Source organism: Euleptes europaea, chromosome 18, assembly GCF_029931775.1.
Source record: "Euleptes europaea isolate rEulEur1 chromosome 18, rEulEur1.hap1, whole genome shotgun sequence".
In the NCBI taxonomy this organism is placed as follows: domain Eukaryota; kingdom Metazoa; phylum Chordata; class Lepidosauria; order Squamata; family Sphaerodactylidae; genus Euleptes; species Euleptes europaea.
Window position 1 is genome coordinate 31419719 of NC_079329.1, and position 24242 is coordinate 31443960.

At 49.7% G+C, this 24242-nt stretch overlaps 1 protein-coding gene across 1 annotated transcript in view; it reads right to left on the reverse strand.

The window, feature by feature from the left end:
• Positions 1-22309, reverse strand: part of RAPGEFL1 (Rap guanine nucleotide exchange factor like 1) — a 76470-nt gene extending 54161 nt beyond the window's left edge. Inside the window, exon 1 of the mRNA XM_056863259.1 lies at positions 21892-22309. Within this exon, the coding sequence (XP_056719237.1) occupies positions 21892-22309 (418 nt within the window). The remainder of the gene's footprint in view (positions 1-21891) is intronic.
• Between the last annotated feature and the right edge of the window lie 1933 nt (positions 22310-24242).

Here is a 24242-nt window from a genome sequence, read left to right on the forward strand (position 1 = left end):
GCTGGATAGGGGAAAAACAGGTCTCCCCACCACCCTAAAGAGCCCATCACAGATGACACCAGCACTGGAGAGATGCAGCATTTTCCTCCAGAAAGGCAACTCAGTCCCAGGCAGACACCGGCCACTGTCAAACACCATTCATTCAACAGAGCTCATCACACGCTGCAATCCAGCTGGCTCGCCAGTCTGGCTTCTTGCCTGTTACTGAGCTAAGCCTTAATTAATTGGAAAGGGAAAATGGACCATGGGGAGCCAGGCTGGGGAGCTAGAGATTTCCTTCTCCCTTGTGCCAGACAGCACCCCAGAAAGAAAGAGAGAAGCCTGAAGGAGGCGAGAATCCAGGCCAAACTGACGAGGGTGCCAGATTCGTAACGGGAAAGAATTGCCTGGGCATTGATGCCTACTTCAAACCAGCCAGCTCCATCTATGCGCCAGCCTCACAGCAACATTTGACTCAGTGCTGGGGAGAGGGACAAAAGAACCTCGTTCTTAACAGACAACCTTGTGCCATGTTGAAAGCTGAGACACACTTTCTTTCTCTGAAATAAAGCGGGAGGCACGCATCATGCTTAGGCCCACAAAGGTTTAAATTTTTGAACTTGAAAGCGCAAGAACTATGATCCCTCAGGAAACCCCCAGCCCTTATTGCTGTTCTGGCTGACCTTCTACAAGGGCAGGAAAGTCTGCTGTGGATCTGAATCCAGAATAATGAAATGATCCGGTCACAGACAATGCACAGACATGGTAGAATTACTCACGCACAGTGCAGGCTGATGGAAGGCAATAAGGCCAGAGCGGTTTCGTGCAGAGATGCAACAGGGAGCCCCCTCTGTGGGTGTGGACATTGGGTCTATACTTTTATATCTTGTGTCCGATTAGCCATTTTCCTCCAAGCACATTCTTCCTCCAAGGCTTTGGCAAGAAACAATGATCCAGGGCAGGGGTCTGCAAACTGCGGCTCCCGAGCCGCATGCGGCTCTGTGGCCCGTTGAGTGCGGCTCTCCGAACTTGGTTCGGAGCCCCTGCTCTCATGCCCGCTCGTGCCAGCAGCCGGGCTGCGCAGCCGGTGCACCTGAGAGAGCGGGTGCGAGAGAGCAGGCGAGCGGGCGTGCTGTCTCTCCCCCCCCCCCGCCATGGAGAATGGCCAGGTCCCCCTTTCTCTTGCCCTCAATGGTTGGGAGGCAAAAGCCTCCCCTCCCCTCTAGCCACGCGATTGCTGGGCGGGCGGCTCGGCATTTCCTCCCCCCCCCCGCCCGCCTATCAGCTGTTGGGCGGGGCGGGCTTCCTTTGGTAGACCTGGCCTCTGGCTGAGTCCCATTGGGAGGCCATGTCTACCCACTGGCTTTCTTGGCGGTAGACCTGGACTCCGAGGAGTGGGAAAAATCCCCCTTCAGAGGCCAGGTCTACCAATTGGCTTCTATGGGCCTCCAGAGGCCAGGTCTACTGCCAAGAAAGCCAATGGTTAGACCTGGCCTCCCAATGGGACTCAGCCGGAGGCCAGGTCTACCAATAGGCTTTTATGGCAGTAGACCAGGCCTCCAGACAAGGACTCCGGACGGGGAGGGGGAAATGGCAGGGACTTACAATTTAATTTTTATCAATAAATAAGATCACTATTAAGTATGACATCAAATTTTATTCAGTGTACCTATAGTTTAATTAAGACTTAAAACTTTAATTAAAGTTCATTAAGTTAATAAACAGTGTACCTACCTATATAGTTTAAGTTTAAGAAATTGGCTCTCAAAAGAAATCTCAATCATTGTACTGTTGATATTTGGCTCTTTTGACTAATGAGTTTGCCGACCCCTGATCCAGGGGACAGTCTCCCACCAAAAGTTTCAGAGACGAAGGGGTCAGTTATGGCAGTTTCCTTCCTTCAGCTCTTTTCAAACATTTCATTTCGGCACACCAAAAATACATAATAGCTGTGCGTGCTACCCTTTATCCTCCCAATTTGCACAGTCACCATTTTTGTGTGAATGAGGAAACACCCACATTTTCCACCTTTGGTTCAGCTGACTGATATACTGTCATTTTGAGGGTACACACATCCCGTATGAACACGGGATAATACATGCATTGCCCTGTTTGAACAAAAAGCTGAATGTGCATATTGCAAGGGTCGCGGGCAGCACCCTCTCCTTTTATACCTGGTTGTTGTGCCAAAAATCAAACATCTGAAATGCTGTTATGGGGTGTGAACTTGCAACTTTTGGAAGAGGATGCTTACTCTACTGAAAGGACTGACGCTGTTCTGTTGTGCATTCCAAGCTCGTAATCACGGATGCTTTAGTATGCCTTGGGTTTGGTGATTACTGTTTATGAGACCATTGTTTTAAATCCACTTTTATTGGTACCGCTTTATTGCCTGTTTGCCGAAAGCTGCCTCCGACACAAAGTGGGATAGAAATAATTTCAATAAAACGGGTCAATAAATCTCATTCACCAACAAGGCTGGGAGCACTGTTCAACATCTCATATCAGAAAAAAACAACCCCGAAGTGAGAACCGGAGGGGGGTTTATATATCAGGGCCCTTGCAACTGCCCGACTGTGCCAATCACTGGTGCCAAGTATGGCTTTTAGTGGATTCTTTAATTCTATTTTAGTTGATTCTTTAATTGGATTCTACTCCAGCGTGGTGTAGTGGTTAAGAGTGGTGGTTTGGAGAGGTGGACTCTGATCTGGTGAACCAGGTTTGATTTCCCACTCCTCCACAAGTGGCAGAGGCTAATTTGGTGAACTGGATTTGTTTCCCCACTCCTCCACATGAAGCCAGCTGGGTGACCTTGGGCAAGTCACAGGTCTCTTAGAGCTCTCTCAGCCCCACCTACCTCACAGGGTGTCTGATGTGGGGAGGGGGAGGGAAGGTGATTGTAAGCTGGTTTGGTTTTTCCTTAAGTGGTAGAGAAAGTCAGCATATAAAAACCTACTCTTCTTCTTCATAGGCAAGCCCATCTTCTTTTGCTCTGTCCATACATCCTTATACAGGATTCCTCCTTCTGATTACGCATCCTATCATTTTCTCTCACCCAGGTTCTCCAACAATGGAGGAAGCTGAAGGGTAGTCACTGGATTTACATTGCAAGGGTGGATTTTTAAAAGACCAGAGAGAGAAACAACTTTTATCACATTACAGTCAATGAGGCAGCGCCAAGGAACTGGTTGGGGAAGTTTTCCAAAAGGGTGGGCAACCTATAAAACTGGGGGGGGGGATTTACTGGTGCATCACTCCTGGGGATTTTGGTCAGACAGGATGTTGAGACCCAAAACAGGCCAGGCAAGATTTCTTTATTGGACCGGCTTCTCTGTGCAAGAGCGTCTGAGACATGAAGGAAGCATATAAAACCCAGAAACACACCTACTCAATGCTGCGCTGGGACTGCATCATCCCACTGCTGAAGTCATCAGAAGACAGGCAGGCAGGAGCCAGACACCCCTCTATCATGCCTGGACCCCCGGGGTCCCCTCTCCAAGCCATATAGGTGATCATATTGGATTTTGTGCTAGCCAAATGTGGGTTGGAAAGCAGGACAGCACCACTAAAATAAATGCGCCTGGTAGGATCCCAGATCTGCAACAGTCAGCATTCCTCCTTTGCATGTAAGGATCCCCAGAATGGCACTGTGCCAGGAACGAGGCCCTTTTGCTTCCCAGTCAAGTATGCCCATTTAGGTCTGCCTTGTGCCTTTGATAAACCCTCTGCTTAGGGCAGTGGTGATGGGTCTTTTCCACGTTCAAATAGCACACGAAGCTTGAGTGATTCCTGGTCCCCGCTCCCCACTGCTGCTAAGACAGTTCTGCAAAAATTCCCACTGGATGCACCACCGGTAAGGCAGGAAGAAAATGGAAGAACCATTTGATATGCTGACAAAGGGACAGACCCAATTCCTCAGGTGTCCCTTTCTGTTAAGTCACTTTCCCTATTTGTGACTCTGGGGGAGATTACTGGTATGTCTTCTCAAATTTTTTCAAATTGTTAACACGTTGCATTTAAAAGCATTCACACAAACACTGAGGCATGATGTAGCACAGTGCTTATTATTTAATACGCTGCAGCTGGTGAAGCTCATTTTGAAGTGTAGGCTGAACTGTAGGAACATTTGACAAGACAATTATGTATTTGCAGCATTTCTTTAACCAATCAACCCCCAAATTACCCCCTTGACTTCTAATCCACTGCAGGACAAGCTACTGGAAGTTAATACAGCACACACAATGCAGAGAAGAACCTTGTATACATGTGTGCCCTTTGCACGCTCAGGCAGCAGTCCTTGGTGCGAGATGAGACATGTTACAAGCAAATGAGTCCATATTGTCTTGTGTGAAATGGCAAACAGCATGAGAATACAGACAAGTTCATCCAATATCTTGTTTTCCGATTATACCCAAAAGATGCCAGCTTTGCTAGATCAGATTCAAGAGTCATCTCGTCTGGCCTGCCATACAGATGCCCTGGGGAGATTGCGAGCACGATGTCATAATGGAGACAGGCACTGCCTGATATGCCCCTATTTTCTAACTGTTAGGTATCCCCCACCATGAACGTGGACCGGAAGCGGCTTCTGTGATTTTGCTTGTAAGCAGCTTATGCGTGTAGCTTGCGTGTATATCTGCATGTGATGCAGGTATGATTACTCAGGCACAACACTAATACATTCCCCACCCCAACACACATATCAAGCTCACCATACTAAATGATTCACAAAGCTACTTAGAAACATTATTAAGGGACTGTGGCCTATACTACTGAGTATAGCTTGCCAAAACCAGGATCCTACTATGGAATTTTGCATCATTTAATGTGACATGTTTATGCTTTGCTTCAGTTCTTTTTCTCAGACTTCTGATTCTACAACCCTAATCCTGTTTACTGAATGCCCCATCTGTTGATTGTATTGACTCACTTTGTGCAATCCACCTTGAGTTCCAGTGAGAAAGGCAGACTATAAATAACGTAAATACAATCATTGCATCCTGCATTGCAGATACTAGAAGAAGAAGAGTTGGTTTTTATACCCCACTTTTCTCTACCTTTAAGGAGTCTCAAAGTGGTTTACAATTGCCTTCCCTTCATCTCCCCACAACAGACACCTTTTGAGGCAGGTGGGGCTGAGAGAGTTCAGAGAGAACTGTGACTGGTCCAAAGTCACCCAGCAGGCTTCATGTGGAGGAGTGGGGAATCAAACCCGGTTCTCCAGATTAGAGTCAGCCGCTCTTAACCACTCTGCCACACTGGCTCACTACTAGAAATAGTGTATCTGAAATCATTATAGAAAGAAATCCAGTGGAACCTCATTCTTGTTCTAAAGGTGTCCTATACCAAAAGCCTCCCTAGCAAAATGCCAGCCAAATCTTCTCTTGAAAAGTTTCCAAACCAGAGTCCAACAGCATCCAGCAAGAGGTGTGGGGGCTCAAGCGTGTCTTCAAAGTCATGCCCTCTGCTTTCTTGTTTAATCCCAGATGTGCTCACTATGACTGCTGGGGGGAGGGGAGGCGGTGGAAGTGCTCTGGATATAGTCAGAGACAGCTTTTCAAGACTGATCTCCAATCTTAATAACAGGCTCTGGAGCTAAGGCCAGGCTCAAATCAATCCACAATTCATTCCGTCGCTGGGGACCACTTTTACTATGTGGAGATTGGCTTGCCGTGGTCAACAAATCTACCTGGTAAGGGCAAAGCAAATTATCGCTCATGCCTCCTATCAACAACTCTGCAAAAGAGGGCATGGTTATACACATTTGACAGATGGAAGGGCGGATGAAGAGAGCAGTCTACATTTATGCAGTTTCACAGGTGGGGGGGACTATATTATTAATCCTGAAAGTCTTTGTGCCCTAACCTGGGTGGCCCAGGCTAGCTCAGTCTTGTCAGATCTCAGAAGCTAAGCAGGATCATCCCTGGTTAGTACTTGGATGGGAGACCACCAAGGAAGGCCAGGGTTGCTATGCAGATGCAGGCAATGGCAAACCACCTCTGTTCATCCAGGTTCCAAACCTCACTCAGCCATGAAGCTCACTGGATGACTTTTGACCAAATGCTCTCTCCCAGACCAACCGACCTCACAGGGTTGACCTGAGCCAAAAATGAAGGAGGGGAACACCACATATGCCGTGTGCAACTCTTCTGAGGAAGGGCAGTATAAAAAAGTACTAGGTGCATAAAGGAGAAGGAATTCTTACCAAAATACTTGCATTTCCCACAGGAAAGAGAGTCTAGCCCCTGACTGTAATATGAAGGGATATTATGCCCACGGCACCCTTTATAACCCTGCGCTCCACTATCACAACCCGAAATTCAGTTTTTATGTTATCGTTGGGCCTGACTTGTTGCTAGAGCCAGGGTGGCCTTGGGCTTTAGATCCTATCAGATATGAGGGTTTAAACTTTAACCACCATGAACAGATCAAATGCCAAAACAGAGGCCCCACCTCCTCCAGAGGCTGGCCTGGAGGACACAGAATCCCACAATGACAAGGCCGAGCACCCATTTGGCCAGAGGCCTAAGAAGAAATGCCGTAATGGTTGGACGACAGCCCGCAGGAAAGCCATTCCCCCTTCTTTGATGCCTACTTTGATGCGCCAGGAGAGTGCCAGGTGCCACACAGGTGGCAGAAGTGATTGGCTCTCTGTGGAACACAGGTAGGACAATGCTGCTGCAGTCGTCTTGTTTGTGGGCTTCCTAGAGGCACCTGGTTGGCCACTGTGTGAACGGACTGCTGGACTTGATGGGCCTTGGTCTGATCCAGCAGGGCCTTTCTTATGTGATGCACAGGTAGGTGGAAGGACTGGAAGCAGCCTTGCAAACAGCCACTAGCCTGGTCACCTTTGGTGGTTAACAGTTGCCTCCAAGCGATCAGGTAGGGAACTTTTACAGAAGTTGATTCTGCTTTTTTTGGCCCCCAAACGGACATGTGTAGTCAGATAAATTGGCAAAGATTCTTGTGGACCAATAACTTTGTGTGGCCTTTCTTGGAAGGCTGCTTAAGGTGAGATACAGATGAAGAAGAGAGGAAGGTCTGACAGTATGTGCTGATGCAGAAAGAAACACAGCAGGTGTCACAGCAGAGAGGCATGCCCCAGTAGCTAAATGTGGAGCCTCCAATGTTCAGAAGCAGGTAGTCTCTGCGTACCAGAGTCCAGGAGAAACATCATGGGATGGCTACCTCCATAGGACCCGCTCACAAGCACCTCAGGGCCGACTGCTGCTAATGCACCAGACGGACCTTAGGCCTGACCCAGCAAAGTAATCTCTACATTCCCACTCTCCCATTTGATGGGGAGAAACTTTCACAACTGTTTCATGACACAAGCTGTTACCCACTGGGAGGGAAAGAAGTCACGAAGTCTGGGAAACCTTTGCTCTAGCAGAGAGACACGGGCCTGGATGTCGAGCTCAGATCAAAGCAACCCCGGCTGCAGTACAGAGAGGGAATTTTGCACCAGCGGCGGCAGTGAGGATTAAGGAAATCCACTGCACAATGGAGAGCCAGGCTCTGCGGCTGGGGTGGTCCTGCAATTAGCAGCCCGCAACAATAAGGGAAGGAAAAAAGAAATCCTCGCTTTCCCAGACACTGCAGGCCTGTGCAAACATTTCAAGCCAGCCCTCTACAGCTCACAGGCTGCCTGTTTCATTCTGGGGAGGAAAAAAGGGCTTATAATTATATCCTGGGAGAAGCAACACAAAAGGAGGCTCTGTCTCCCGGGGTTGCACGGGGACCCTGAGGGCTGGGGAGGCCTGGATTCTAAGGAGTTAACAGCAAGGGGTCTCAGAGCCAGGAGTCCTGGGCTGCACATCCCGGGACAAAGGAGGGGAGAAGTCAGTCATGCCTTTGGCTGGGGAATAAAGGAGAGAATCCCTGCAGCGGGAAATTATTTCTCAAAGGATGCATTCAGGCAGCGCTTTGTTACTAAAGAAGAGAGGTGCTGGGGCTCAATCTTGCCTGCAAGCCTTGCCTCCCATCCATCCAAAAACGCTTAGTAGCCGGCTGTAGGGGCGACTGGAAAGACAGCCTGCACAGGCTCAGAGGCATTCCCCAAAAAGGGAATTGATACTGACTGTATCCATGTGCTGCTTTTCTTTGACTACGGAAGCCCAAAGCTGAGGATTTGACTGTGTCGGGGTGCTATTGTATTGTCTTCATGGCTTTTGGCAGTCACCTTGGGCTAGCGAGCATCTGTAGAAAGGCAAGAAGTTTTAATAAACCCAGGGGTTCAGAACACATCCCTCGATCCCTTTCACCCAGGTATCTGTGGAAACCAGAGAAGCTTTTCTGCAAGTCTACATTCAGTTGCCAACACATGATCCAAGACAGGAGGGCTGGTAAAGGATTCCACCCATCCCCTTGGAGAAAGAGCCTTCCAATCTGCTCCCAACATTTTGCGTAGGTGGGGCAGGAGGGCCCACCCCACTCAATCTACGAGGCTGCTCCATATATCCTCAGTGACCACATTTTGAGAGCCCCAAGCTCAGGAGAAGAACTAATACCATTTGCCACAGGACTGACCTCCCAGGATCAACCATGTAGATATTTGCTAAGCTGGCCCAGGAGAAAAATAAAGCTGGTTTCCCCCATCACATAACCTACTGCGTAGCCCTGTGAACGTTAGATTTTATCACCATTGCTCTTGTTATTACAAAGAACAAGTTTCTTGCTCTCAGGGTAGCTGAGAAAGTTATTTGAAAAGAAAGCATTGCTCACGTAGGCTAAATGCTTTAAGACGTTTTCACTCATCAAATAATTACATCCCTTCCCGTGGGATCCTAATTAAGGACACACAAAACACACATTTGGGGGCATCCATGCAGGACTTTCGAAAGGATGTGGAAGTGCATCTAGTCCATGCTCAACTTGTAAAATCCCTCCAAGCCCAGAAGAAGGAGGGAGAAGGAGTTGGTTTTTATATGCTGACTTTCTCTACCACTTAAGGAAGAATCAAACCGGCTTACAATCACCTTCCCTTCCCCTCCCCACAACAGACACCCTGTGAGGTAGGTGGGGCTGAGAGAGTGTGACTAGCCCAAGGTCACCCAGCTGGCTTGATGCATGAAGGTAAAGGTCCCCTGTGCAAGCACCGGGTCATTCCTGACCCATGGGGTGACGTCACATACTGACGTTTACTAAGCAGACTTTGTTTATGGGGTGGTTTGCCAGTGCCTTCCCCAGTCATCTTCCCTTTACCCCCAGCAAGCTGGATACTCATTCTACCAACCTCAGAAGGTTGGTAGTCTGAGTCAACCTTGAGCCGGCTACCTGAAACCAACTTCCGTTGGGATCGAACTCAGATCGTGAGCAGAGCTTGGACTGCAGTACTGCAGCTTATCACTTTGCACCATGTGGCTTGATGCATAGGAGTGGGGAAACAAATCCAGTTCACCAGATTAGCCTCCGCCGCACATGAGGAGGAGTGGAGAATCAAACCTGGTTCTCCAGATCAGAGTCCACCACTCCAAACCACCGCTCTTAACCACTACATCATGTTGGCTCCGCTGAGGTAGGACAGGAACCAAGCTGTGTGCAGAGAAGGAAGGCGATGAGAAACTCCCACGCTGTCAAGTCTTCTGGGGGCTAAGGATAGAATTACATGGAACCACAGCTGCAGGTAAATCGCTCCTCTGTGGCTCTCAGAGAGGAAAAGGATGAATCAGCCTCAGGAAAAGCATCCCCGAGAGAGCCACGCATTGCTGATGAACAGCGTTGGAAGCTGGAGTGTGTATCATAGCAGGCAAGACTATCCGGATGGAACAAGAGTGCGGTGGGTGGCAAAGAAAGCCACAACAGGCAAAGAGGGGCTGGAACAAGGGAAAGGCCAAGATCTGAAGTGAGTGGGGACTCCTACACCTCTGTGATGCCCCATCCCAACCCAGAAAACCAGACAGCAAACCCCAAGGGAGCACTGTTCTGTTGACTAGGCAAGGAAATGAAGGCTCAGCAACTGGTATTCATGCCCAGCTTAGCCAACATGGAAGCCTCTAGTTGTGTGTGTGTGTGTGTGTTAAGTGCCATCAAGTCGCTTCCGAACTCATGGCGACCCCATTAATCAATGTCCTCCAAAACATCCTATCTTTAACAGCTTTGCTCAGATCTTGCAAACTGAGGGCCATGGCTTCCTTTATAGAGTCAATCCATCTCTTGTTGGGTCTTCCTCTTTTACTGCTACCTCCAACTTTTCCTAGCGTGATTGTCTTTTCTAGTGACTCTTGCCTTCTCATAATGTGACCAAAGTACGACAGCCTCAGTTTAGTCATTTTAGCTTCTAGGGTCAGTTCAGCCTTGATTTGATCTATAACCCAGTGATTTGTTTTTTTGGCAGTCCACGGTATCCATAACACTCTCCTCACACACCACATTTCAAAGGAATCTATTTTATTCCTATCAGTTTTCTTCATTGTCCAGCTTTCACATCCATACACAGTAATAGGGAATACGATGGCATGAATTAACTTGATCTTGGTGGCCAGTGCCAGGCTTCTGTTTGCCGGTCTATAAAAGAGACTGTTAGGATATCCCATGAGCCTGAAGACAGGTTGCATGAGCCCCCTGAGGTGTCCGATTTGAACATCAGGTATGTGTCCGCTTTACCCTACATCCTCTCCTGTTTTCAGAACCAGAGCAAGGATACGGATGTCTGTATAACCTACTAGCCACTAAAGGTCTCCCACTGAGCCCTCACAACCCAAAAGATTCACGGAGGAAATGTCCATCGGTGGGTACTAGCAAATTATTAAAGGGAATCTCCATGCCCAGGGGCAGCAAACCTCCAAATCCCAGTCCTGAGAGGAAACATCAGGAGAAGAAATTGGCCTCTGTGAAGTTTGGTTGGCCACCACAGGAAACAGGATTCTGGACCAGCTGGAGTACTGGCCTGATCCAGCAGGGCTGTTTGAATGCAAAGAAGATGAACTATACAGGAACATAAGTTTACACCTCCCACTGAAAGGAGACCAGCAAAACAACAGGGCTAGTAGTGCAAATCTTTGCAGGTCTACTCAAAGTCCAACTGAAACCTGCTCGGTGGGGCATACTCCCAAGGACGTTTTCTTAGGATTGCATGGTTGGTCTAAGCAAGATGCTGTGGAGGGGACAGAAGGTGTAGGAGGAATATTTCACCAGCTGCTTAACATCTTTGCTGAGGACTGGTCTTTCCCTTCCTGTTTCAGGTACTTTATAAAGCTTGGGCATGGCCAGATCCACAAGCTGAAGGGCTCTAGAACCATGGCTCACTGCTTGCCTTCAGAGTAAGCCAGCCAGTCATCCCATCAGCTACTTTCTGGGCTGTTCCTGCTTGCCTGCCTTCCGATTTACTTACTATGGCAGGCTATCTTGAGTCCTACCAGGGAGAACAGACCAAGAGGACGTGAAGAAGAAGAGCTGGTTTTTATACCCCGCTTTTCTCTACCATAAGGAGTCTCAAAGCAGCTTACAAATCCCCCCTCACACAACAGGCACCTTGTGAGGTAGACGGGGCTGAGAAAGTTCTGAGAGAACTGTGTGAGTCCACCCTCCAAAGCAGCCATTTTCTTCAGGGGAACTGATCTCAGTCATCTGGAGAGCAGCTGTGATTCCAGGAGATCTCCAGGCCCCACCTGGAGACTGGCAACCCTACTGCTCTGCCATGCTAAAAAGAATAAAGCCTTGTAAAAAATCTTGGGTTTTGGTAAAAGACTGTAAATCAAAGCTACAACCGGGCTGTTGGGTTTTGGCAAACCTACAGGAATCTCTCCTCACATATGGGAATTTGTCATGTCTAGGTCCCCTGAAATTTCCTACCACTTGGGGAAAGAGGGAGTATTTGTTTATTTTTTAAAAAATTGAACAATATAGCTCTCGCCCCCTCAACCTAAAGGCTTCCAAGGGATCTTACAGCATAACAAAATGCAGGACGCATCCTAAACACACCTGGTCATAAAACACATGAAAGCATATGATTAAAGTATCAAAAGCTATTACCCCATCCTACCCACAACAAAGCAAGTGTAACATCAAATTAAGATGAACATGAAAAAAACCCAGCTAGAATTCAGGAGTCAACAGCAAGATGAACCGAACCTCTCGGTCTAACAAAAAAGCCTGGGTAAACACCAGAGTCTTTGGTTGCTGCTGGAAGGTCACCAAATCAGACACCAGGCAAACAACTGGGGGGAGGGCATTCTGAAGATGGGGTGCCACAACCAAAAAGGCTCTGATTCTGATCTCTTGTGAATCTTGCATCTGCTACTGACGGAAGATGAAGTGGATCTTAATTGCTGGGCAGGAACACAGGGGCCTTCAAATCAATAGTCTGGGGCCAGGTTAAGGATTTAAAGGCCAAAGACAGACATCTTGAACTGGACCCAGAAGCAACTTAAATGGCAATTCTTGTAATGCTGCTAACTCCCTCAGTGTAAGATTTTAACTTTTCTTCTTTGGGCTTGGCCTTCCAGAAGAGCACCTAGGAGTAAACGGTTTGCTCCAAGGACTACCCAAATGCAGGTAGGCCTTGCAAGCTGTAAGCAGCCAACAAGAGACTGTAAATCAAAGCTAAAACCGGGCTCACTTGCCCGTCTTGCTGTAGCCATTTCTTTTTAAGCCTCTGTACTGCTGAATGTCAGCTCCAGTGGGAGAGAGCAAAGAAAATCCTTGCACGTCATAAGAAAGAGGGGTGTGTCTGGCTCTGTTAAGGAGCCCCCTAACAGGCAGAGTATTCACACATAAAAGGACCTTCCATTCTGCAAGCCTCCTTTCCCACATGGATCAAGGGCTACATCTGCTGACTCCATGCCTTTTTCTGCCCAACCTGACTCAAACTGAGTGCTGGATCGGTGTTAAAGATTAACAAAGAGGTTCATGAAGTCGGGTCCTACGCCACCAAGTCTACTGTGTCAACCTCAGAAGCAAAGTCCACCCCCAAGTCATCTAGTTCCATACAGTTAATGCTCACCTATTTGTGCCCTAATAAGAACATAAGAAAGGCCACGCTAAATCAGACCAAGGTCCATCCAGTCCAGCAGTCTGTTCACACAGTGGCCAACCAGGTGCCTCTAGGAAGCCCACAAACAAGACAACAGCAGCATTCTCCTGCCTGTGTTCCACAGCCCCTAACATAACAGGCATGCTCCTCTGATATTGGAGAGAACAGGTCAGTATCATGAGCAGTATTCATTTTGACTAGTAGCCATGAATAGCCCTCTCCTCCATGAACATGTCCACTCCCCTCTTAAAGCCTTCCAAGTTGGCCGCCATCACCACATCCTGAAGCAGGGAGTTCCACAATTTAACAATGTGTTGTGTGAAGAATAGTTCCTTTTATCTATTTCAAATCTCTCACCCTCCAGCTTCAGCAGATGACACGGCACTCCAGTATTATGAGAAAGGGAGAAAAGCTTCTCCCTGCCCACTCTCTCCATACCAATGCATAATTTTATAGACCTCTATCACGTCTCCCCTTAACCGCCTTCTTTCCAATTTAAACAGCTCTACTCCGCTCCTCATAGGGCAGTTGCTCTAGTCCCCTGATCATTTTGGTTGCTCTTTTCTGCACCTTCTCAAGCTCTGTAATATCCTTTTTTAGGTGCGGTGACCAGAACTGTACACAGTATTCCAAGTGTGGTCTCACCACAGATTTGTACAAGGGCAGTATGATAGCAGCTGTTTTATTCTCTATTCCTTGTCTAATTATGGCCCTAATAGTACTTCAAGGACCCACAGAGCCAGGCCTGGCCAGATTTCTTTTGATTCTTGCTAATCTACTGGCTCATTTAAATCCAGATTGACTGTAAGCTTCCATGTGGATTCGAAAACATGGAAACTAACCAAAACTCAGAGGCAAATGTCTCAAAAAGGGACGTGCCAAGGCCCGAGCGCTCCTGAAATGGCACGCTCTGAACTAGAAGCGGACAGGCTATAATCACAGACTTAGCAACAACCACAGCAACAAACGCCCTGTACATACCCAGAGACATTCAAGTCTTTTTTACTGTCTGATTCAAATATTCCTAGCACGGGAAAACAGTGCAAAAATTCAGTCACAAACCTGTTCCATTTGCAGATATCTATCCACACACACCATCAAATATAAATGGAAAGTCTGGTTCCCAACAAGAAAACAAAATTCTCCAGTATTCCAGGGTGTACTTTTGACCTTCTTTAGGGAGGCAGTATGGCTAATCCAGAAAATATTGGTGGCATTGGGGGTTCAGTGGTAGAATTTTTACCTGCCACATGGGAGGTACAACGTGACTACATTTTAGAGGAGGGGACCATGGCTCAGTGGTAGAGCCTCTGCTTTGCATGAAGAAGGTCCCACCTTCATTCCCTGGCATCTCCAATTAACAAGATCAGGTAGTAAGTAACTGAGGCTGTGGTACTTTGGTAATATTATGAGAAGACATAAGTCACTGGAAAAGACAATAATGCTAGGAAATGTTTAAGGCAGCAAGAAAAGAGGAAGACTCAACATGAGATGGATTGACTCTATAAAGGAAGCCATGGCCCTCAGTTTGCAAGACCTGAGCAAGGCTGTTAATGATAGGATGTTTTGGAGGACATTGATTTATAGGGTTGCCATGAGTCGGAACCGACTTGACAGCACTCAACACAGACACAGTAGGTAATGTGAAAGACCTCTTCCTAAGACCCTGGAGAGCTACTGCTAGAGTAGAGAAGCCCAACCAAGATATACCAAAGGTCTCATTTAGGATGAGGCAATTCTGTGTGGCCCTGACCTGGATGGCCCAGGCTAGCCTGATCTCGTCAGATCTCAGAAGCTAAGCAGGGTCAGCCCTGGTTAGTATTTGGATGGGAGACCACCAAGGAACACAAGGGTTGCTGTGCAGAGGAAGGCACCGGCAAACCACCTCTTGCCATGAAAGCCTCAAAAAGGGGTCGCCGTAAGTCGGCTGCGACTTGACGGCACTTTACACACATAATTCTGTGTGTGTATCTGTTATGACACATAACTCAACCAGGCGACATCTGTTCTTATTAACCAGGGTTAATACTTGCTTTTTGGTACCTGTGCCAGACACCTCAGTGCCCCTGTGTGCGTGTGTGTGTGTAATTGCCATCAAGTCGCCTCTAGCTTATGGCGATCCTGTGAATTAATGTCCTATCATTAACAGCCTTGCTCAGGTCTTGCAAACTGAGGGCTGTGGCTTCCTTGATTGAAGAAGAGTTGGTTTTTATATGCTGATTTTCTCTACCACTTAATCAAACTGGCTTACAATCACCTTCCCTTCCCCACAATAGACACCCTGTGAAGTAGGTGGGGCTGAGAGAGCTCGAAGAGAACTGTGACTAGCCCAAGGTCACCCAGCTGGCTTCATGTGGGGAAACCAACCCGGTCAGCCAGATTAGCGTCTGCCACTCATGTGGAGGAGTGGGGAATCAAACCCGATTCTCCAGATTAGAGTCCACCACTCCAAGCCACTGCTCTTAACCACTACACCATGCTGGCTCTCCATCTCGAGTCAATCCATCTCGTGTTGGGTCTTCCTCTTTCCTGCTGCCTTCAACATTATAGTCTTTTCCAGTGACTCTTGCCTTCTCATAATGTGACCAAAGTTTGTTAGCCTCAGTTTAGGGACTGCCCCTTACTTTGCCACTATTTGGGTGTGACTTTAGAGGCACAAAATAATAATTGCTGCTGGAAGTGTTTGAATTGCAAGGATTTTATAACATGCAATAACTGCACATTTTATTAAAAACGCACTGTGCCTCAGAAGACCGGGCAGGTCAGGTTGTGGCAAAGTAAATGAACAACAGGAAGAAAAGGGGGGAAATAAGATGATGATATTTCATGCAAGGGCAGGATGTGTTCAAATTCACAGGAGGATCCCTATTTTCATGTCTGTTGGTGGCGTTACAAGCAAGTACCTTCCACCTTCTGGATCGTTTTAGCTGCACAAACAAAGCAGACAGTCACTTGGGCGGGGGGGGGGGGCAGACGTAAATTTAGGTGCACCAGTGGGGGGGGAACATACCCCAGAATCCCTTGCACTGCTGAGGTTCAGCACAGCCAATGAGGGACCACAGGAGGGTCCCATAGCTGGTAAGGTTGAAGACCATCAACTTAGAATAAGGGATACACAAATGCTGTCCTCCTGGTCAACTGAGAACCCATCACCTCACAGCAGGTGCCTAACTTTCAATACTCTCCCTCTTGGCTGTTTCAACAATACAGCTCCGCACCTGTAAAATGGGTATAATACTGAACCGTCTTCAAAATGTTGTAGACATAATGAATTATATAAGGACCAAAGTACATGTTCCTGACCCGGATAGCCCAAGCTAGCCTGATCTCATCAGTTCCTAGAAGCTAAGCAGGGTCGGCCCTGGCTAGTATTTGGATGGGAGACCTGTAAGGAATACCAGGGTCGTGATGCGGAGGCAGGCAATGGCAAACCCCTTCTGAACGTGTCTTGCCTTGAAAACAGTGTTTTCCTGAGGGATACTCATCAGTGTTAAAGATTCTGATAAGTGTTTGTATAGTGAAGTTTAACTGTATTCAGAACTTATAATTTTGTTGTTGTACAAGTTGTCAAGATAAGTTAAAAGGTTAAAATTAAAATAATATACACTTGGAGAAAGAAACTTTGTAAGAAAGAAATATATTTATAAGGAAAAGTTGTGGTAGTGTACTGAGATAATTCCCTTAGGGTTGCACAATTTCATATCAGTACACCTATTTATATAGTTACTCAGAAGGAGGAGAATCTCTTCTCTGCACACTGATGGGAGACAGGTGCGTCTCCTTCACCAAGCTCTCTGGCATGTGCCAAGTCAGTCTTTTGCTACACCATGCTCTGGGGACACACCAAAGCAGCAGGGAAGATTCTTACCACTCCCAGGTATCTCCAAAGCCTGAGCATGAATTGAATCATCCATCCCCTTTCCCCCAGTCCTTTGCACACATGGGGAAGGGAGCTCATAGCAGCAGCAGCCACAAGTAAAAGTTAGCTATTCACAGAATCATAGAATTGGAAAAGGCCATACAGGCCATCTAGTCCAACCCCCTGCACAATACAGGATCAGCCTACAGCATCCTTGACAAGTGTTCATCTGGCCACTGCTTGAAGACTGTCAGAGGAGGAGGAGCTCTCCATCTCCCCAGGCAGCTGATTCCACTGCTGAACTACTCTTACTGTAAAAAATTTCTTCCTCATGTCCAGCCGATACCTTTCCGCCTGTAATTTATATGCATCCATGCGAGTCCTATCCTCTGCGGTCAACAGGAACAATGCCCTGCCCTCCTCTAAGCTACAGCCTTTCAAATACTTAAATATTCAGACTAGATACCCTTGTATGTTGACTATAAAAACTGTACTTTATATATGGTGATGTACTTTAATTTTAGTTACGGTCGCTTACAAACACGTAAAGAAGGTAAACATGTAACCATTTGCTCTTTAAGTTGGGATTCACCTACAACCAATTTAAAAAAAACCTCCACGATTTTTAATTGTGAGCAAAGCAAGTGCACCATGTAAAAAAACAACACTACTGCTCTCCTAAATTCACATTCAGTCCCATTAATCTGATTCAAAGAGATGAGAGTTTCCAAAAATGTGATGTAAATACCCCCAAATCTGGAATCACTTTTAAATTACTGGGCCCTGCAGGCATAGAAAGATATAACTTTCCTTAGGACGGTATTGTGACTATCGTTCCACTGGAATTACCAAAGAGAAAAAAACGGTCAATATACTAATTGTATTATCTCCCCCATACATTCAGAAGACTCTGGATCCAAAGAAGAACAACTACTGCACAGTGCTAAACATTAACCATCATGGTATGGAGCATGCTCATAAAAGACTGAACCTCTTACAGTGCAACTCTACACAGAGTTATTCCAGTCTAAGTTTCCCACTGAAGTCAAGGGGCTTATACTGAAGTAATTCTGCACAGGAATATATTGGCTTCCCAAACTGTCTTTTAGGAAAGCCATTTGCTCCTGGGTAGCTTAACATAACCCTGACCTGGATGGCCCAGGCTAGCCTGATCTTGTCAGATCTCAGAAGCTAAGCAGGGTCAGCCCTGGTTAGTATTTGGATGGGAGACCACCAAGGAATACCAGGGTTGCTGGGCAGAGGAAGGCACTGGCAAACCACCTCTCTTAGTCTCTTGCCATGAAAACCCCAAAAAGGCGTCGCCATAAGTCGGCTGCGACTTGGTAGCACTTCACACACACTCAGCTTAACATAAGAAAGGCCCTGCTGGATTAGACCAAGGCCCATCAAGTCCAGCAGTCTGTTCACACAGCAGCCAACCAGATGCCTCTAGGAAGCCCACAAACAAGACGACTGCAGCAGCACCATCCTGCCTGTATTCCACAGCACCTAAGATAATAGGCATGCTCCTCTGATCCTGGACATAATAGGTTTGCATCATGACTAGTATCCATTTTAACTAGTAGCCATGAATACATGAGAAAGGTCGACAGATATCCCTGCCAGACGGCTTGCTCACCATTCCCAGCCTCCTCCTGCAGTGTGCAGCTGAGACAGAGCATCGGCTGCGCGCTACGGCACACTCTCAGTTGACAGTATGAGACTCGTCCAGCCTGGCACGTGCCCCGTGAATTGAATGTGCAACCCAGAACATTCCCAGAATCCTCTTGCAATATGCACGGATGCCCCTTGACGGATGAGTCAATGTGAAAAGTGTCCTCTGAAGCAGAAAGTTTTTTTGGGGGGTGGGGGAAGCATATTGGTGTAGGGGATGGACTGCTGGCTTGGGTACATTTTCACACAGCACAGTGAAAGTGCGAGAATCTCCTGCAGTAATGGCGGGCTTCAAGCTGAGCACATCTGTTTGCAGGTGGCACATGAAGCGAGCGTGCATTCACTTTCCCTCACCTGCATCCTTTCACAATAAAAATAGTGCTGGAGTCAGTCACGTGAAAGAGGCAGGTTCAAAAGTACACTGAGGGTAAAATACATGGGACATTAAAGATATATGTCCGCAGGCACCCAAGGGCACCGCAGTGCCTGCCAACACCTTTTCTGGTGCCCACCAAGTGTTATTAGGAAGTAGGCAGAGCCAGGATGGGCTTTCCCCCAGCACGGCTTCTGACTGGCTGTACTGAATTTTTAAAATTTGCTTTGGCAGCAGCTGCCACAGCAGCACATGGATCTGCACTATGTTAACCGAAGTTGCGCTGTGGCAATCATCTTGTGGCTGGCTCCGCCTCCTGCGGCAGCCATTTTTGTGGCAGCCATTTTGTTGCTGTGCCCACCGTGCTGTGTCAGAATTCCAAATGTGCCCACAAATTCAAAAAGGTTGAGGACCCCTGTATTACTGTATCGCCAGTGTGCATTTTGCCCTAGGCAACCTGAAGGAGTCTGATACAGATGGGACCACAGGGATTTTCTAAACTCTCCACATGTCATTTTCCTGACTGAAAATCCCCCCTTCCAAGATTTTAAGCCTAGTGGGGAGGGGGTAGAGAGAGGGAGGGTGTATACTGTCCCTGGGGCGGAAAGTAGTCCACGGTAAACAGCATTTCTGATCAGGAAAATTGCATGTGCAGGAAAGAGTTTGACCCCTCCCCTTCCCCGGTGCTGTGGCCCCAATCCACACCAGCCCTCCTCAGTCAGAGATCCTCCCCCTCAACTGCAGCTCTGCATTTCCTGAAGCCCACTCAGAGACTGACACAAAACTGACTGCAGCATCAGATGACGAGCACATGTGAACAGGATGGTGCAAATGCGATACACTATAGCTAGAACAGCATGCACCCCCTCAAGTGTTCATCTGAGCTGCTAGTTACCCCATGCACATTAATCCAGCAATAGCGCCACACATGCCCAAACCACCCAGGTTCAGTCAAATCCACGCCAAAAAGCAGATGACCTTGAATAAGTAATCTTTTCCCAGCCTCAGTTTTGCAGAACGGCTGGCGGAGAGGGGGGGGGGGGAAAGAACAACCTTGCCACCCCGCCCACAATGCACATCTGCCAATCCCTGGTCGTTTACTAGTTTATTAGCCATTAATGGCCTGCTGGTAGCCCGAAAGACTGCCCTAACCCTAACCTACCTGGTCACCTAGAGGTGACTCTAACTCACCAAGGGTGACCCATCAAATGGCTATTTGCAAGCCTTAACAAAACAGTAACACCTTGCACAGGGCAGTAACAAGGACAAATGAGAAACGAAACACCTGGGGGGCGGATAATCTAAAGAAATGAACCATTACAATGGATTACAGCTCTTTGGCCAAAGGTTTCAAAATTATTTCAGTAATCCTTACAAAGAAAGCTGCAGACAGAGGCCGGGATTATTAGAACCCTCTGTCCACAAAGTGGAGACCTGAAGGGAGGGGCTGTGGCTCAGTGACAGAGCATCTGCATAGTATGCGGAAGGTGACAGGTCCCAGGTTCAATCCCCGGCCTCTCCAGTTAAAGGGACTAGACAAGTAGGTGATGTGAAAGACCTCTGCCTGAGACCCTAGAGAGCCGCTGCCGGTCTGAGTAGACAATACTGACTTCGACGGACCAAGGATCTGATTCAGTACAAGGCAGATTCATGTGTTCAAGCCCAGAGACAGTGACTCACTACAGGTCATCCAGAGATTTCACGGTGGAGAAAAGAGTCGTGATTGGACGCTTTCTGGATGAGAGCTGTTAATGCTCCGCTGGCCGCAGCACTAAGCATTCAGGGAGCCCCTCACCTCTGGTCCAGCCCCGGATCTTGTCAGCCCGTGCCCCCCGCCCCTCCAAAGCCCCACCATGCCGTCAGCTCTCAAGTGGAAACCTCCCCCCCCCCAATCCACTGATAATTAAGAGCAGATCTTGTACTTCCTTCCCCATGGCTCCCAAAAAAAGAACTCTCTTCCTGGGGCTTCTTGTAAGAGCATCCTCTGCACACCAACAGGCTCAAGAAACCGTCCATCGCAGGTGTCCCACCGCACGTTGGCAGTGCCATCCTTAGCAGAGGGATGCCCAATGAAACAGGTGCAGCTCCGCTTACAATGGCATTGTAAACTGCCCACCTGGCTTCCCCCAGAAAGCATTCTCTGCTTCGGATCCGTGCCACCCACACCTGTCGTCTTTCCCGACAATGCAGCAAGCTGTGGCGTCAAGAAGAGGGGCGGCGGGGGCTCCTCCCCCTTTTGGGGCTCTCCCCTGTCTCTAACTCCTCCATGCCATCGCCTACATCTCCAGTGCCTGGCTCCCAAACTGGGGTGACCCCAGGCAGCCCAGGTTGTGGGGACGGGTACGGGGTGACGGACGGAGGGGACAGGAGTCCCCCACAGTGCTGCATCTCAAGCTTGCTTGGAAATCAACCTCCTGTGTCCAAAGGCAAGAAAGCAGAGCGGGAGAAAAGGCCGGGCAAAAAATGCATGGGAGGTTTTGCCTTGGATTTGCCACTCTCTAAATGCATGTTTTCCCCAGTCAAGACTCAAGAATAAGCACCCATGCAGAGTTTTGAGGATTCAGATGGGGGAAATGTGCACCTAGAGAGTGGCAAATCCAAGGCAAAACCTCCCATGCTCTGGCCATGCACGGGAGGTTTTGCCTCGGATTCGCTGCTCTCTAGATGCACATTGTACTCATCAGTAATTCCCATTATATACATACCTATGTGCAGATCACAATAATTCCTTAAGAACGTGTCACTAATAAACCTCCGTGCAGAGTCTAGATGCACGTTTTACTCATTAATAATTCTCATTATATACATATATATGTGCAGATCACAATAATTCCTTAATAACTTCTCGCTAATAAACCTCCGTGCAGAGTTTGGAGCATACGGAGGGGGGCAAGGCGCATCGCGAGCGCGGCAACCCCACGGCCCAGCCTCCCACGCCTTTGCGCCCTTTCTTCGCCCAGGCGCGGGGCTTTGGCCAGCGCCCGGCGCCGAGTGCGAATCCCGCCTCCCCCCAGTCCCAGCCCCCCCCCTTACCTGCGCCGCAGCCCTGCCCGTGGGGGGCGGTGCGATCGGCGGCCAGCCGCTCCAGCAGGCGCTCCAGCAGGCGCGGGGGGCTCTCGGGCTCGGCCAGCGGCGCCCAGCAGCAGGTGGGCCCGGGCTCGGGGCTGAGCTGGCCCTCGCCGCCCCCTCCACCGCCCCCGCCCCCGCCGGCGGGCGAGAGCTCCTCGGAGGAGAAGGAGGTGGGCGAGCGCAGGGCGGCCTCGGGGGGCCGCAGCTCCAGCCAGCGCCCGTCGGCCTCCGGGCCCGCCTCGGGGGGCTCGTCCTTCAGCGAGGCGGGGGGCTTGGAGGCGCTGGGCCGGCGGCTCAGCTGCTGCTGCTGCTGGGGGCCGGGCCCCACCCGCCCGGCCAGGTGGGAGCCCTGCTTCTTGAGGAACTTCTCCAGCGGCTTCATGCCGGCGGGGGCGGCCGGGCCCCAGCCCGGGGGCGGCGGCGGCGGCTGAGCCAACGCGCCCTCTTCCCACCCACCCACCCAGCTGAGGGGGCCGCTCAGCCAGCCATGCCGGCCGGGGGGCGAAGCGGCAGGAGCCCGGGGCCCCCCACCACACCCCACCCCACCCCGCGCGCGCACAGCCAAGGGCCGGCCGGCTCTGTCCTGCACCGTGCGCCCTGCGCGCTCGCTAGGGCTGCGGGGCGCGGGCTCCTCCTTCGTGGCCGCGCATGGCAGCGGGGGAGGCCGGGGGGGCCTGCGGGGGGGGGAGGGAGGGAGGGCGCCTCGCCCGGAGCCCCTCCTGTGGGAAAAGCCGCCTCCGCGCGACCCCGGCCCGCACGCGCCCACCCGCAGACCCCGCGCGCCAAGCGCCAGCCCCGCGCGCCGCCGCCTCCTCCTCCTCCTCCTCCTCCACGGCCAGGCACAGCTGGACACGCCCCCTTGTCCGGCCAGCCTCCCTTGTCCGGCCACGCCCCCCCCACCTCGACCCCCCTTGTCCGGCCACGCCCCCCCCGTCGACGCCCCCCGCCCCTTTCTGCCTGCACTTGTCGCGGCGGCTGCGGCTCTGCGTCCTGGGGACGCCCGAGGGGCGAGGCGGCGCGCCCCCCCCCCCCACGCAACGCCTCCTGAACCCTCTGCCCCGCCGGACGGAGCGAAAGGCTGGTCGACCCCCTGTGGGGCAGGGGGTCGCCCAGCTCCAGGTGGTCTCCGAGAGCAAGATACCTGTGCTGAAATAGACTTGATGTTTGGGAACAACAGCACGCGGCTCAGAGGTTTAGCATTTAAAAAAAATTCTGTACTAGGACCTTCCTTGCAAATCATGTATAATTAAATAAAATATATTCCTATACAACCAAAGCAATAAAGTTCCAAAGGCATTCAAAAGAAATTCAACAGGAATTAATGTTCATCTCCAAACCATAGGAAAAGAGTCCAGGCGGCAGAGGTCAGCTCCCCTGGAGGAAAGGGCCGCTTGGCCAGTTGGGCTCTAGGGCGTTGGGGGCTCTCCCCGCCCCAAACCCCACCCTTCTCAGGCTCCGCCCCCAAAATATCAAGATAGTTCCCAACCCTAGTGGGCTAGCGGTTAAGACTATGTGGGAGACCAGGGTTAGAATTAGGGTTGCCAACCTCCAGGTGGTGGATGGAGATCGCCTGCTGTTACCACTGAGCTCCAGGCGACAGAGATCAGTTCCCCTGGAGGAAAGGGCCGCTTGGCCAATTGGACTCTATGGCGTTGAGGGCTCTCCCCGCCCCAAACCCCACCCTTCTCAGGCTCCGCCCCCAAAATCTCAAGGTGTTTCCCAACCCGGAGCTGGCAACCCTAGTGGGCTAGTGGTTAAGACTATGTGGGAGACCGGGGTTAGAATTAGGGTTGCCAACCTCCAGGTGGTGGATGGAGATCGCCTGCTAGTACCACTGAGCTCCAGGCAACAGAGATCCGTTCCTCTGGAGAAAATGGCTGCTTTGGCCATTGGACTCTACGGCATTGAAGTCCCTCCCCAAACCCCGCCCTCCTCAGGCCCCACCCCCCAAAATCTCCAGGTATTTCCCAACCTGGAGCTGGCAACCCTAATTCGAATCCCCACTTGTGCCATGGAAGCTTGCTGGGTAGTAGAAGAAGAGTTGGTTTTTATATGCCGATTTTCTCTATCTTTTAAGGAGAATCAAACGGACTTGCAGTCTCATTTCCTTCCTCTCCCCACAACAGACACCTTGTGGGGTAGGTGGGGCTGAGAGAGTTCCGAGACAACTGTGACTAGCCCAAGGTCACTCAGCAGGCTTCCTGGGTAGGAGTGGGGAAACCAACCCGGTTCGCCAGATTAGCCTCTGCCGCTCATGTGGAGGAGTTGGGAATTTAACTGAGTTCTCTAGATTAGAGTCCACCGCTCTTAACCAC